Source organism: Chionomys nivalis, chromosome 1, assembly GCF_950005125.1.
Source record: "Chionomys nivalis chromosome 1, mChiNiv1.1, whole genome shotgun sequence".
Taxonomy (NCBI): Eukaryota; Metazoa; Chordata; class Mammalia; order Rodentia; family Cricetidae; genus Chionomys; species Chionomys nivalis.
Window position 1 is genome coordinate 140,473,097 of NC_080086.1, and position 13,953 is coordinate 140,487,049.

The 13,953-nt window shown below is 42.1% G+C and overlaps 1 protein-coding gene across 1 annotated transcript in view; it reads right to left on the reverse strand.

The window, feature by feature from the left end:
• Positions 1–5,126: 5,126 nt before the first annotated feature.
• Positions 5,127–13,953, reverse strand: part of Itprid1 (ITPR interacting domain containing 1) — a 123,243-nt gene continuing 114,416 nt past the window's right edge. Inside the window, exons 13-15 of the mRNA XM_057788184.1 lie at positions 13,076–13,203; positions 11,751–11,862; positions 5,127–10,066 (exon numbers count right to left, since the gene is read on the reverse strand). Of these exons, the coding sequence (XP_057644167.1) occupies positions 9,782–10,066; positions 11,751–11,862; positions 13,076–13,203 (525 nt within the window). The 3' untranslated portion in view covers positions 5,127–9,781. The remainder of the gene's footprint in view (positions 10,067–11,750; positions 11,863–13,075; positions 13,204–13,953) is intronic.

Here is a 13,953-nt window from a genome sequence, read left to right on the forward strand (position 1 = left end):
AGTGACTACATCTTGTCAGGCCAGTTGTTTCTACAAATAACATCTGGGAAGACTGGACTGCTTTTTCTTCTCTGGAAGCTTGCATTGCACCTGACAGCATTATGAAGACTAGCCAGTAAGGGTGAAACCCCCAGGGGAGTGCCAATTCGATTTCCCAGTATTCTACGACTTAAGCATGTGGTGCCCTTAGCAATAGGATTGTCCTGTTAAGTTCTGGAGTGTTAACTAAGAACATCGGCAATATCGTGCAATGTTTGGGGGTCTGTGGGTTTTCACTGGGCAACAAGTCTAAAAGATAAAACCCATCCCTGGCACTAGGCCTTTTGTTTGTTAGCCTGTGATGTTTATTAGGGGTATTTTCCCTCTTACAAGGTAACTCCACTTACACTCTTTATATATGTGTACATATCTATGTAATTTATGAAGCTTCTATAATTATAGATTTCCATATGGCCTTTGTTCAAAAGTCTTTATTGTTAATTTTTCCTTACTGAACCTCCTCCTTTGCTCTTCCCTCCCATTCTCCACCTCATTTATCTCTTCTTATTCCACAGTTCCCACTTACCCCTTACACCACTGTGTACTATTCCTCTTCCTTGAGAGCCACCCCCAACCATGGCCCTTTCCTAATCTCCTGATCTCTCTTGGTATTCCAAATGAAACATACATATCTAAAGATTTAAAGCTACCCCTTGCCTATAAGATAAAAGAAACACTGCTTGTCTTTCCAGGTCTTGGTTATCTTACATAAAATGATTGACTCTAGCTCCACTAGCTTCCCTTTGAGTTTCATAGCTTCATTTTTCTTAACAGGTAAAGAGTATTCCCTTATGTAAATGTACGAGAGTTTCATTACACATCAGTTGATAAACATCTATGCTATTTCCATTTCCTGGATATTGTGCATAGAACAATAATGGGCGTGGATGAGAAAAAGCATCCTTGGGGTATTGTCCACAAGTTATAGAGTGGGTCCTGTAGTAAATCTATTTACAGCTTTTTCAGGAATCTCCACACTGATTTCCATAGTGGCTGCACCAGTTTGCATGCCCACTGACAGCGAGTTAGTGTTCCTTCCCCCCCACATCCATGTCAGCATATGCCATCATTTTGTTTTAACCCTAGCTATTCTGACTGAGGTAAGATGAAATCTCAAATTAGTTTCAATTCAGTTTCCCTGAGGTCTAAGAATGTTGAACCCATGGAGAGTTCATCCCTAAATGAGACATTTGTTTCATACCCTTCCTCCAAAAGCTTGGAAATAATTGTAGAAAGGGGAGCAGAAAGATTGCAGGAGGCAGAGGTGGTGGAAGGCTGTGAGCAAACAGTGTCTACCGGACACAGCAGGGCACTCACACATGTGAACTCAGAACAGTTGTGACAGCTCAACCCAGACAAAATCCGCAAAAGGAGAGGGAGGTGGACATAGAGTCTCATCCACAGGTGAGGAGCGATTGGCAGTTAATTACTACTGGGAGAAGGTGAGTTCATTTTTATTAAGGTTATGCCTCCCCTTTTAGGTCAACCACTGGACGGTCACAAATCCAAGATCATACGGCCAGTATATATCATACACAATGGTTTCAAGAAAAGAAAAGGACAACAGGTTGGGTGGGTAGGGAAGGGGTCTGGGTGTGAAAAGGAATTGAGGAAGTGAATGCATACAAAATACACCAAAATACATTGCATGCTATTCTCAAATAGCTAATATATGTTTCAAAGCCCTCCCTTTAGTCAGAAAAATATAAATAACTAAAAAGGCGAATGTTCTGTTGACTGGACTTCGTGTACAGTCCCAACACTTTTGCTCTCCTTCCCCAGGTGTGTGGTCATGGAGGATCTGGGGCTGCTAGGGTCCATTTCCAACACTCAGCAGGTTTCTGCTTAAAATATATCTTGCTGCTGTTCCAGTGAAGTTGAGCAGAATGTGCTTCCTGGATCCTTTCCCTTCCAGCTGCTGCCATGTGCAGCTTCTGCTTCTTTCTTCAATATTCTCTGTGTCTCTGTCTTCCAGGATAAACCAAGCCCTCTAGGACATTTCCCCAATCTGCTTTGTAAATTTTCTGATTTTACTTTGCTGTGAAACTAGAAATCTTTGGTTGGCACTCTCGTCTCCTCATAGCTGTTAGACAACTTTCTACAGTTCATTCCCTGGAGATTACAGCAGAGTCTCAATGCCCGTCATCTGTCACCTTCCCAAATCCAACATTTTAGGTTCTAGTAAAGAAATGAATGGAGCTAGTTACCCATGGTTCTGGCACATAGTTACTAGCCACTAAATAGTTCTTAGACATACTGAGAATGCAGAACGGAGCTGCAGAGTGAGCAAGGCCTCCATGGGTGCTGGTTCACTTCCATTTTCCTGGTGAGCAGCAGTGCAAGGGCTGGTTCTGAGTTACCAGAAGTCAGCAGTACTGGACGACCTTACATTCATAGTTGGAAATGATTTTTGATAGGGACTCTTTTTTACTAACTTGTCATCAACACAGATAGGGAACATCCCATACAAAACCTGTGTTTTGCCAATACTTTAAAAGCAGACCATTTTGACAGGGGGAAGGTAAAACTTCAAAATGGTTTTAATTTTCATTTCCTTGATGGATAAGAATGGCAAACATCTTTTAAATATGACTGGGGCATCGTGTGTCATCTTCTGAGAACTCTCTGTTCAGGTCCACAGCCCACTTTTCAATTGGGTTGTTCATTTTCTTGGTGTTAGTTTTGAGTTCTTCGTATACTCTAGAGACTAAGCTGCCACCAGATGTACAGCTGGCACAAAATGTTTCTTTTTCATAGGCTGCCTCTTCATCTGATTGACAGTTTTCTTTGCAATAAGAAGTCTTTTCATTTTATGAAGTTCCACTTCTTGTTGATACAGTTTCCTGGGTGACCAGATTGCTATCCAGAAAGCCTTTACCAGAACTTACATCCATAAATGTACCTCCCACTCTTTCTTCTAGAAGCTTCAGGGTTTCAGGTCTAACACTGAGATCCTAGCTCCACTTGGAATTGCTTGTATTCAGGGTGAGAGAGAAGAACCAATTTTCATTCTCGAATCCAGATTTACCAACACCATTTGCTAAAGATGAGGTCCTGTTTTTTTTTTTTTGTTTTGTTTTGTTTTTTTGTTTTTTTTTTTCCCCCAATATGGGCCTTTGACATTTTTTGTTAGAAATAAGAGATCTTTAGGAGTATGGACTTATATCTGAGATCTTGATTCTATTCTGTTAACCAATGTGTCTGTTTTTGTGCCAGTAGCATGCTGCTTTTGCTGTCATAGCTCTTCAGTATAAATTAAAAGCAGGAATCATAAACATGTTTTTTTTTTTTTTTCAGTGTTCAGGACTGTTTTGGCTAGTCGGGGACTTTTGTACCACCACATGGATTTTAAGTTTTACAATTTCTGTGAAGAATTATATTGGAATTTCAATTGGAGTTACACTGAATCTATATATTGCTTTTACTATGAGGGCCATTTTCACAATATTAATCTTACCAATCCATGAGCATTGGAGGTCTCTCCGTCTTCTGAAGGCTTCTTAATTTCTCTCTTCAGTATTTTTAAGTTTTCATTCTATAGGTCTTTCAATTCCTTGGTTAGTTTATTTTAGTACTTATTTTTGGGTGTGACTACTGTGAACAGAATTGTTTCCTTTATTTCTTTCCCAGACCCTCCACACATAAAGCACGTTACTTCTATTGCTTTTGATTGCCCACCAGAATTTAATGGTCAGACCCTATTGCTGAAGATACCATATACACTTGTCATAGGGCATAGAGAAATAATTGACACTGACTAGGAAGCTTCCTCCTGATGCCAGCTTTCATAGTTTTGGAAGATGCTGCACAGGCTGCTAAAGAAAGAAGTCATCACCAATCTTTGCCAGATATGAACTCTGTGTCCTGTAATAATGACCAGTGTGGTAAGATACATCCATGGGTTATGGGAGTAACCAACTGCTTACTGAATAGATTTAAGGCTCACTGCATAAGAGAAAATGTATATCTGGTCAAAAACTCATGGTTGGTTGTTCACCAACCCTAGGGTTGAACATACTACTATCGTTATGCCAAATAGACACACTATCAAACTGATCTTTAAATCTGAATTTCTCTAAACACAGGTTACTTCAGCTTTCACACCTCATCAGAGGAGCTTCTTTGTGCAGTAGGTGGTTAATCCCAGAACTCACAGCTGGCCAAAGGGCAGAGAACGTTGTCAGGGGATTGCTCAGTCACAAATGGCACATCTCTACCATACCCCACTCAACACTCAGGGACCATCATAGAAGATAGGGTGCAAAGATGATATGAGCCAGATTCCAGGAAGGACTAGAGTAAAATCGTGTCTTCTGGACATGGCAGAACAACTGCACTCATGAACCCAAAACAGCCGTGACTGCCGGCAGAATATTTTTACAAGAAAAAGTCCATTCTAGAACAAGGGGTACGAGTTAAATACCCACCCTTAATTGAAGAGCTATGGACAGTTGATGGCTTCTGGGAAAAGGAGGGTAAGTTTTCTTTAAGGGTGTGGCCTCTAGCATGACAATCACATTTCTGTGGATTGCCCCATACTCAGGAAGGCATGGGCAGCACAAACTGAGCATGATAGGTTATTTGAAAGCAAAACAAAATGTAGACACAAAGTTGGGGGCAGGGCTTAAAAAAAACGGTAGTTGATCTTGGAGGAGCTGGGGGCATAGGGGTGAATATGGTCAAAATACATTGTATGAACTTCTCAAAGAATTAGTAGAGATCTTTAGTTAAAAGGGCAAAACATTAGACAGGCTGAGTTTGACTTAAGGAGAGATGGCTTCCATTTACAATCTCCAATTTTCAAAAAAGGAGATTTGACATTGGTTTGAATAATCTGACATTCTTGTCATTATAGCTGTTGCATGTTGCTCAAATTCCAATTTGAAATTAGATATACAACCGGCTATCCCACATGAAAACACCCTGGAAGTATCTCCTCCCAAGAAGAAATAACTTTGATTCTTTGACCTCTTTATTAATGTCTTATTTTATCCCATTTCATTCACAGAAAGCAATTACTTCTTCAACAAAAAATGAGTAATTCCAGAACAAATTATCTTGTCATTTTAGAATATTTTTGGCTTCGTTTTTCAGTGTTAGCAAAATTATTTTCTTTGGAAGAAAACTAAGGTTTGACGCTACAGAAAAATAAATAGAACTAAGAAAGCTTTAGACAGTCTTTACATGTTCAGTGCACAAAAATCTTGTGAGACATGCTTCTGAAGAATATCCTTCTGTGCACTAAAACATGAATTTCTTTACACAAATCTTTGTGGTCTTTGCATAAGTTCTGGATGAGAACAACCTTCAAGGTTGTTTTCTTTTTCTCCATCATACAACTTGAATCTACGTTCAAGCATAACAAAACCAAAGAAAATATGTGACTTGAAGTCCAACTGATATTTCTGAAATTAGACCTTCTAATCAAGGCTTTCAGCTTTGAGTTCTGAAATCTGCAGGGGGTAAAATCCACAAGGAAGATCCCTGAAATATGACACAAAAGAGGCCAAGTTGTTCTTGGCAGATTTCTAAATTGGAAGTCTGTTTATTCTTTTCTTTTTTAATTTTAGATAAAGTAGCTTCAGCTTCATGTAAAGGATGTGTGTGTGTGTGTGTGTGTGTGTGTGAGAGAGAGAGAGAGAGAGAGAGAGTGAGAGAGAGAGAGAGAGAGTGTATGTGTGTTATTCAGTTCCTGAAGGTATTACAATGGTTTTTCTATATTTATTTGTTTATAAATACACGATCTAAGATCTCCTCAAGAGTTATCGTGGATAAGATCAACATATAAGAGAAAACAGAAAACAGTTTGGTGTCATTCAGAAAATGCAAAGAGGTTCTTGTTATTATCTTGACAGTGTGTCAGCAGTTATGAGCTAAACGTTGCTAAAATGATTTCTATGTTGTGGAAAACATTTTATATGAAAGCAACAGAACCTATTTCATTGCAAAAGTCAAATGTAGTCAGTGGGCAAAGTTTTTCAAGCTTTTCTAAGCAGTGAGTATTTACCTGGAGCAAAACAGAGTTACTCTGGTTGAGTTGGGCCCATTAGTGAGCTCCACATAAACTCTCAAGGCTTGACAGAGTCTTAAAGAGATCTAATCTACATAGATCTAATCTACATGGGAAGTAGAAAAAGACAAGATCTTCTGAGTAAATTGGGAGCATGGGGACCTTGGGGGAGGGTTGAAGGGCAGGGGAGAGGCAGGGAGGGGAGCAGAGAAAAATGTAGAGCTCGATAAAAATCAATAAAATAAAAGAGATACATTTTTGTTCTAGAAAATCAGTGAATTAGTGTCTGCTTAATCCCCTACTAGTGCCCATACCCCTGACAGTTTAGTCTTGGGGTGTGTGTGTGTGTGTGGTGATATGCATAGGTGAGTTTCTGCTTTGGAATTTCGTTGTGGAGAAATGTGACAAGATACTGCAGCACTCAGCTAAGGGTAAGGTGGTCAACCAATGGCACTACTCCTCTTATTCTTGTCATTCTGCTAATGACAAACACCGTCTTTACTTCCTGAGCCTTGGCAACATTCCAGGCTTTAGCTAAGGGCTGAATAAGCATCATCTGTGTTAATTTATAGGCAATGACCTTGAGATCTATAGAGCTTAGTTTATTAAATACAAATAATTAGTCGTAAAATTGGATCAAACCTCAGATTTATTGTCAGAGTTCAATTGCTTCTTATTAACAAACCTAGGCCTCAGCATACCTTTTTATAAGTCAAGCTTTTTTTTTTTTTTTCCGTAAGATCTTCAAGCTCTTTCTCACTATCAGAGTCCTCCAGAAAAGCAGAATCAGCTGGAGATAAAATGCTTATCACATAAACCAGGAAAGCCGGTGATTACAATCAGTCTGAATGTGAAGGCCAAGGGCTGGAATTCTAGGTGATATTTGGCAATCAGCCCATCAGTCATTGAAGACAATAAAGTTCTGGGTAGGACATAGAAGCCTTTCTATGTTTTACTCCCTTTTATCTTCTTTGTTAGAGAATTAGTCTCTGACTATGTAGAGCTCTTTGGGGATTCCATTTGCCTTTCTTTATCCAAACTGTGGGCCTCTCTCTCCTCCTTCACACCTGAAGTCATCTGCCTGATGGCTGAAATGGTCCACACACATTACCTTTTAAGTGCAAAATAGTTCCTCCTACAGCTTGAAATGGTATTGCTTCTGAGATGAGGTCATCCTCTTCCCTGTCTCTTGAGAGCACTACTTTATTCTGCTTGTCCATTCCTCAGGCATTTGTTAATATTCTTCCAGGGTAAGTGGCTTTGCTCCCAGACCCTCTTCTCAACAGAACGAAGGTAATAATCACATTGGACTTACTGATGTATTGGCCTTTGCATCAATAATAGTCAACATATATTGAGCATTTACTCTCTGAGGGATACTGTGTTAATTACTGCAACCAATTACTGCATTTATTCTGCCCAATAACCCTTATGCTAAGCAATACAGTGTTTGCACGAAACACACACATCTGCATACTTTGAACTCTTTAAATCATCCCTAGATTACTTGTAGTGTCTAATAAAAGAATATATATGTTACAAAATAGTTGGATGATGGCAAGAGCAATGTCTATAATGCATATGTGATTCTCTTATTAATATCGCTGAACTGTGACCGGTTGAATCTGTGCATACAGAGCCTGTGATGTGAAGGGATGTAAGAATATATAAGGTGGCTCAGAGGACCAGCATTTCAGATTGACATAAGAACAAAGTAGGGCTTGAGACCGTAATGCGCATGGCTGCCAGGGTAGTAGGCAGTCCAAGGAAGGAAGCACAGGCTCAAATGCTGCAGGCAGATGCAGCTCAAGTCTGAACCAAGAAGAATGTTGAAAGTACAGAAAACGAAGAAATTTATGATGTTAAAAAGCAATTAGGAGTTAGTTAAGGGCTGGAAGTCGTACCATAATGTGGGAAGCAGAAGAGGGATGTGCGTTCAGGAAAGTAAGAGAGCAGTAGAAAGGAAAGGGGGTAGTGATTCCAGGCCGGAGAAACATATGCTCTGGATCATAGTCTTGGGATGACTCTCTTAGTTCTCTGACGTATCACTTCTTAGGTCCTCTCCCCGAGTCAGGGAAACATGACCCCATTGGTGCCTGGCAGAGACAGTTTCCCAGTTGCCAAGGCAGCTCAGAGAGAGGAAAGCTAAAGGCATTGTGCCATCACCTGGTTATGGGGAACTCTGGAAGCCACACCACGACAAAATGCAGCAGTGATGCGGCGACTGCTCCTGAGGTGCCAGTCAAGAACGCAATGAGACAAGGCAGATTACTTCATTTGAGTGTGTGTGGCAAGAAGATGAAAAGCTGGCGTTTTGGAAGGGGTTGGCACTGAGGCCGAGTTATGCATACGGACGCTGAGGAAAATGTGTGAACAGAGATGTCCACATTCTGGCAGATACAGTAGGGGAGACAGTGGATGGTCCGCAGGAATCAGGGCCTCGCTGAAGTCATAGCAACCACAGCAGGACAATAAGGAATGAAACAGGCTAGTGGACGGTTTCCAAAGGACTATTATTGTCTTAGGTTCCTAGCTAGGAAGTGTCCTCTGCTCATGCAACCTCTCCCACAAACAGGAAGCTCCCCTCAAGGGTGCCCAGGATGCTGTTTGTGACTCTCGTTTTTCATCTGTTCCTCACTCCTGTCATTGTTTGGCTTTTGTAGCCACCTTGATGCAGTTTTCCTGTAGTAGGAGCCATGCTGTTCCCAAAGCCGGATGAAAACAACTGCACAACTTTTGTCTTTGACGTGAGGAACAACAATAAGCAATAGGCTTGTAGCCAGCAGCCTCTCTTCTCCTCTGTAGTTTCCATGGAGGTATCTTTTTGTGATTATGAAAGGTAGCTAGGACGCTATAAAATCAATGGTTCCCACTTATGGAGACTTTCTGTTGCACCTGAAAGACTACATGCTCTTAGATTCCTGACCATGACCTGAAGGGAATCAGGGTCCTCACTTAGATCCTCACTCTCATCCACGACAGTTGGCAAAATGACATTTCTACACCCCAACTCTTGAGCCTTATGCCCTTCTGCTTGCCAGTTTCTTGAGTTTGAACTCTCTAGGGCTCCCAGCTTCTTACCTTCAAGCTTTTCCTAATAGCTGTCCCAGATGAGGTCCCCAGGGCACTTTCCTCCCGTCTCACAGAGTGTCTCTTCCACAAACTGTCCGTGTGGAAATGGGATTTATTTGTTGTTTCGTTTCTCTCACTTTATCCAACTCTTGATGCACAGACATTCTGTCTTGCTCACAGCTGACTCCAGCATCAGTGATATCACATCTCTGAACATGCCTTCCAGGTACCTGAGCACACTCAGAAACTTATCTTTCGTAAAATAAAGTCACACTGTTTTTTATCTTGATTTTTCATTATAAGTTTAAGTGTGTGTTTGGCTTTCTTCATTAAGATACACACATGTTCTATTAGGGTAGAGACCATTTTTTAAAAATGTTGACGTTTAATTATAGATACATATGTGTGTTTATATTCTGTGTCTTCCGGTAGGACATATAATCTATCAGGATAGAGGCCGTAAGCTGCTCGGTGACTGTAACATACCCCAGTCAGGCACATGCTGGTTGACTCCTTATGATGTAACCATTGAATATTAAAATGCTCTGAATTTAATCGTAGAGTGGTTGGGTACATAGGATTTGGATTCCCTGGTTAGAGCTGCTCTGAGAGCTTCCATCGTGTACAAAGGTCATCAAACTCTGTCTGGTACAACAAAGTTTACTCTCCAGAACTGCTTGATGAACGACCAGGACCTGACTCTGTCATAGCTGGTGACTGTAGAGACATCCCACCTCTGATCTCAAGGTCAGAGTGATCAAGACCAAATGGCTGTATCACCCCCAAGCAGGGAGTCTGCTGCCCACAGCTGGCAGGAAGGACAGAATCAGGGGCCACAGTGTGGGTTTGAACACATGACCTCTGGCCATGCCTTCCCTCTGTCCAGTTACACTGTTGCAGATTTGCATAGTGTTCAGGTAGTTCCTCGGAGAGTCCGTCTAGATACTGAAAGAAAAGACAAAAAGGAGCGCGTAAGGAGCAGGACAGGAAGATAGCGATGGTGACATGCTGCACGGGTTAGCTCTCTGTCAGCTTGACACAAGCTAGAGTCATCTGGGAAGAGGATCCTCAATTGAGAAAATGCCTCCATCAGAGTGCCCGTTTCTTTTGCCTAAATAATGAATGTGGCAGGGTTCAGCCCACTATGGGTGGTACCACCCTCGGGTAGGTGGTCCTGAGTTGTATAAGGAATCAGGTTGAGCAAATCTTGTAGAGCAAGGCTGTAAACAGAAATCCCCCATAGTCTCGGCTTCAGTTCCTGCTTCCAGGTTCCTGACCCGAGTTACTGCTCTGGCTTCCCCTGGTGATCTACTGTAATTGCAAGCCAAACAAACCCTTTGGTCTCTAAGTGTTTATCCCAGCATTGGAAAGTGGTTAGGGCTCATGGGGAGAAGCATGTGGGTCCAGGATCTGAGCTGAGAAACCAGACACTACAGAGGAAGCCTACATTTCTCTCCTAAACAATGGACATTTTCCAGAGACATTTTAAAAAGACAATAAATAAACTATGTTTACTTAGGGACCATTAGTTTCTACTCACCTCTCACTCTTAACCCTAAACAATATCCCCCATGAAACTTACAAGTTTGTTCAGAGAAGGAAATCTTCAAGATTTTTTAAAATTATTTTTATAATTTATAATTATGTACATATCTGTTTGTAGTTGCCTAAGGGGTCTAGTAAAGAGGGTTGAGTTCCCTACAGCTGGAGTTACAGGTGACTGTGAGCCAGCAGTCATGGGTGCTCCTAACTCCTGCACAATCTCCCTGTAACCTGCACCTTTGTTGTGAGCTGGTGTCTTTGAGCAGAATTAAAAAGGGGAGGGGGCTCCTCACAACTTATGGAGATGTAACTGGAGCATTACACAAATCCTTCCTGTGCCCACTAAAAAGGAACCCAAATGTGTCTCTCCACACTTGAGCATGTCTTACTCTTCCCCCACTTTCCCCTCTAGTAACCCCTATGGTTAAAGTAGATGCTAAAAATGTCTCCCATAAACTCCAGTCCTGATTCATGCTGCTTTATCATGAAGTTATTTTCTTTGGTGAGGTTGTGAATTTTGCTTTTACTTGAATGGAGGCCCATTCCCAGTAGGAAAAAAAGGGTTCTTCAGGTCACTACAGGCATGTGGAGACATAGAGCAGAACTATTCCTCCTTCCCTGGTAGTGACAGAGACATGCCATATTTACACCAGATAGCTACCTCAGACTTGCAAGAAAGGTGTTTATGAGCTGCAAAGGTTCTGCAATAAGCGCTTTGAACCAGTAGCAGGGTATAGTCATGGCAGAGCTTATATTGGCTCAAAAGGCAAGCTTTGCTATTCGGGATTCTTGTTCTCACATGAAACATGGGGACTAGCACTTTAATAGTACTTTGCTCTCCTTTAGATGGCAGGAGAACGACTGGAGATGCTATACACCTGAGTGAGCCACTGCTTGACAGTGGTGTGGGCATGAGTAGAGCAGGGCCAATCTCTTTACGTCTACACTGCTGATATGACCATGTATCTGACAGTGCTACAGTCCGAAACGGTCACACCATTGGTTTCTTATCTAAAGCATGAGTAGCAGGCTGGGGACATTTAGACTCAGCATCCACGCTGCATCCATTCTCCACCATACCCCTTACCAGTAGGATCCCTTCTTTGATTTGTCTGGCTCGGTCTCCTAGCTGAAATGCCAGCTCTGCAACCTGCTGCCTCAGGGCCTCTCGTAAAGTCCTCAGGTCCTCAGCCTCTTCTCTGCATGAAGATAATACAAGAGGAAATGTCAAAATCACTGCTAGGTGCAGTCTTTCATGTCCCTTTCATGAAGTGGGTCCTGTCTTTGATATTTCTGCTCAGATTCCTGTGTATTTCTCTCTCTCTCTCTCTCTCTCTCTCTCTCTCTCTCTCTCTCTCTCTCTCCCCGTGTGTGTGTCTACATGTGTGCGTGCATGTGGGGGGGGACGTGCATGTGGATGTGTGTGTGCATGCACATGCCTATTCCTGACACTGTATGAGGAGAGCGGTGAGCAGAGAGAAACATGCAAGCAGTTCTCCCGATGGAGCTCAGGTAGTCAGGCTGGGCACCGCGAGTGCCCTTGCCCACTGAGCCATCTCTCTGGTTCCCAAAATTGCTTAAAAAAGACTTTGGCCTTCCTTATTTGATTTGCCTGTAGAAGTAAGTCTGTTAGTAGGACAGGTACCCCCTACCCTGCACGCCATTGTAAGACTTACACTTAGAAAAATGGAGCCTCCTTTAATCTCGCTCAGTGATTATACCCGGTGCCTCATCACTCTTAGCATAGAGAACACTACGCACATCTAGCTAGAAAGGGAAGCTTTGGGCTTGTACTTTGGGCACATGCACTACCACTGAGCTGCATCCGCAACACACCCTCTTTTAAAAGAAATCCTATTGGGTATAATTTAGGTATCATGTTTACCTATTTCAAGATACAATACATCATTTATAAGACAAGTTGGACAAGGATGACCACCATGCAGCTCTAGAAGATGCCATCTCCCCAATAAGAACACACAACCCTCATGCCCTTTACTGTTAAAACCTGTCCCCACAGCCACAGGCGATCAGTGATGCATCCATTTTGGTGATATTTTTAACCCCTCTGACAATATTGCATATTTCAAAACCCTAATAATCCCCCAACATTTGCTTCTATGTAAGTCCCATTCCTATTGGTTAAAGAAATCCTGCTGGCCTTCCCCGTCCTCCCGGAAGATTGCCCCTCTTTTAACCTTCCCAAATAACGCCAGTCTTCAATAAGAGTGTGCCCATCCAGTGATGGCTCCCTCAGTCTCACACTGAGAAAACAAAACTAAGACTGTGAAAGCAAAGGAAGAGCAGGCCAATTTCTCATTAGCCCTGCCCCATCATGCCTGCCCTGATTACCTTCCCTTGCTCCAGGTGTGTGGTCTGGTACTTACTTAGATGCTTGCCTTGGATAATTACCTTTCCTCTTTTGACATGTCCCTGTGAAAGAGTGCCTGCTGTTCCACGAAGTGCTGCTCCATTTCCTTTAAGTGCTCCTGGAAACTCTGGCACACCATCTTCATGGTTTCCATCTCATAGACTGTGCACTGGCAACAAAGAGAAAAACCCGAGAGCAGTGACCTTTCTGCTCACATGGCTGGAGGGCTGGGCTCTGCCTTCCTTCCCATTTGGAATTCATTGCTTGCAAAGAAGCCCAACTGCTAACATTTTTAGAAGAGCCAGGGAAGCCCAGTCCAGACTTTGGACGAAATTAGAGGTTGCATTTGACTAAGACAAAGGGGACCAGTTGCTGAGTGGTATGTGGGTGAGAATTAATTTTGCACAGGGAAGCCCAAGCCAGTCCTACACAATACAACAATACAAGGAAGTGGACAGAGAAGAGGAAGAATTACCAGAGAGCAGACTTACATTTAGAAAAATGGAGCCTCCTTTAATGTTACTCAGTGTTGGTACACAGTACCCCATCACTCTTAGCATTAAGAACACTAAACACAGCTACTCATGTGTATTTGTTCAGGAAAATCTGCTTAGAATACTTTTTTTTCCCTAGTTTTAACTTGCTTAGCCATAGTCCTTGAAGAGGAAAATCCACAGAATTCATCTAACAATCCCAATTGAGAGAAATGTTAGGCATCCACGCTCTCTATGAACTAGAATCAAGACTTGAGTTCTTCTTGCCTCCAGACCACCTCAGTCTTCAATCCTTGCTGTCCCTTGATGTTTTGATTTGATATATTCTTGTAGCCTCCAAAAGTTATGAAATTCTTTACAGCTAATAATTCTGACCTGTAGTGAGTTGATCAGACTCTGACATAGATAGTAGTTGCCATGGCCCT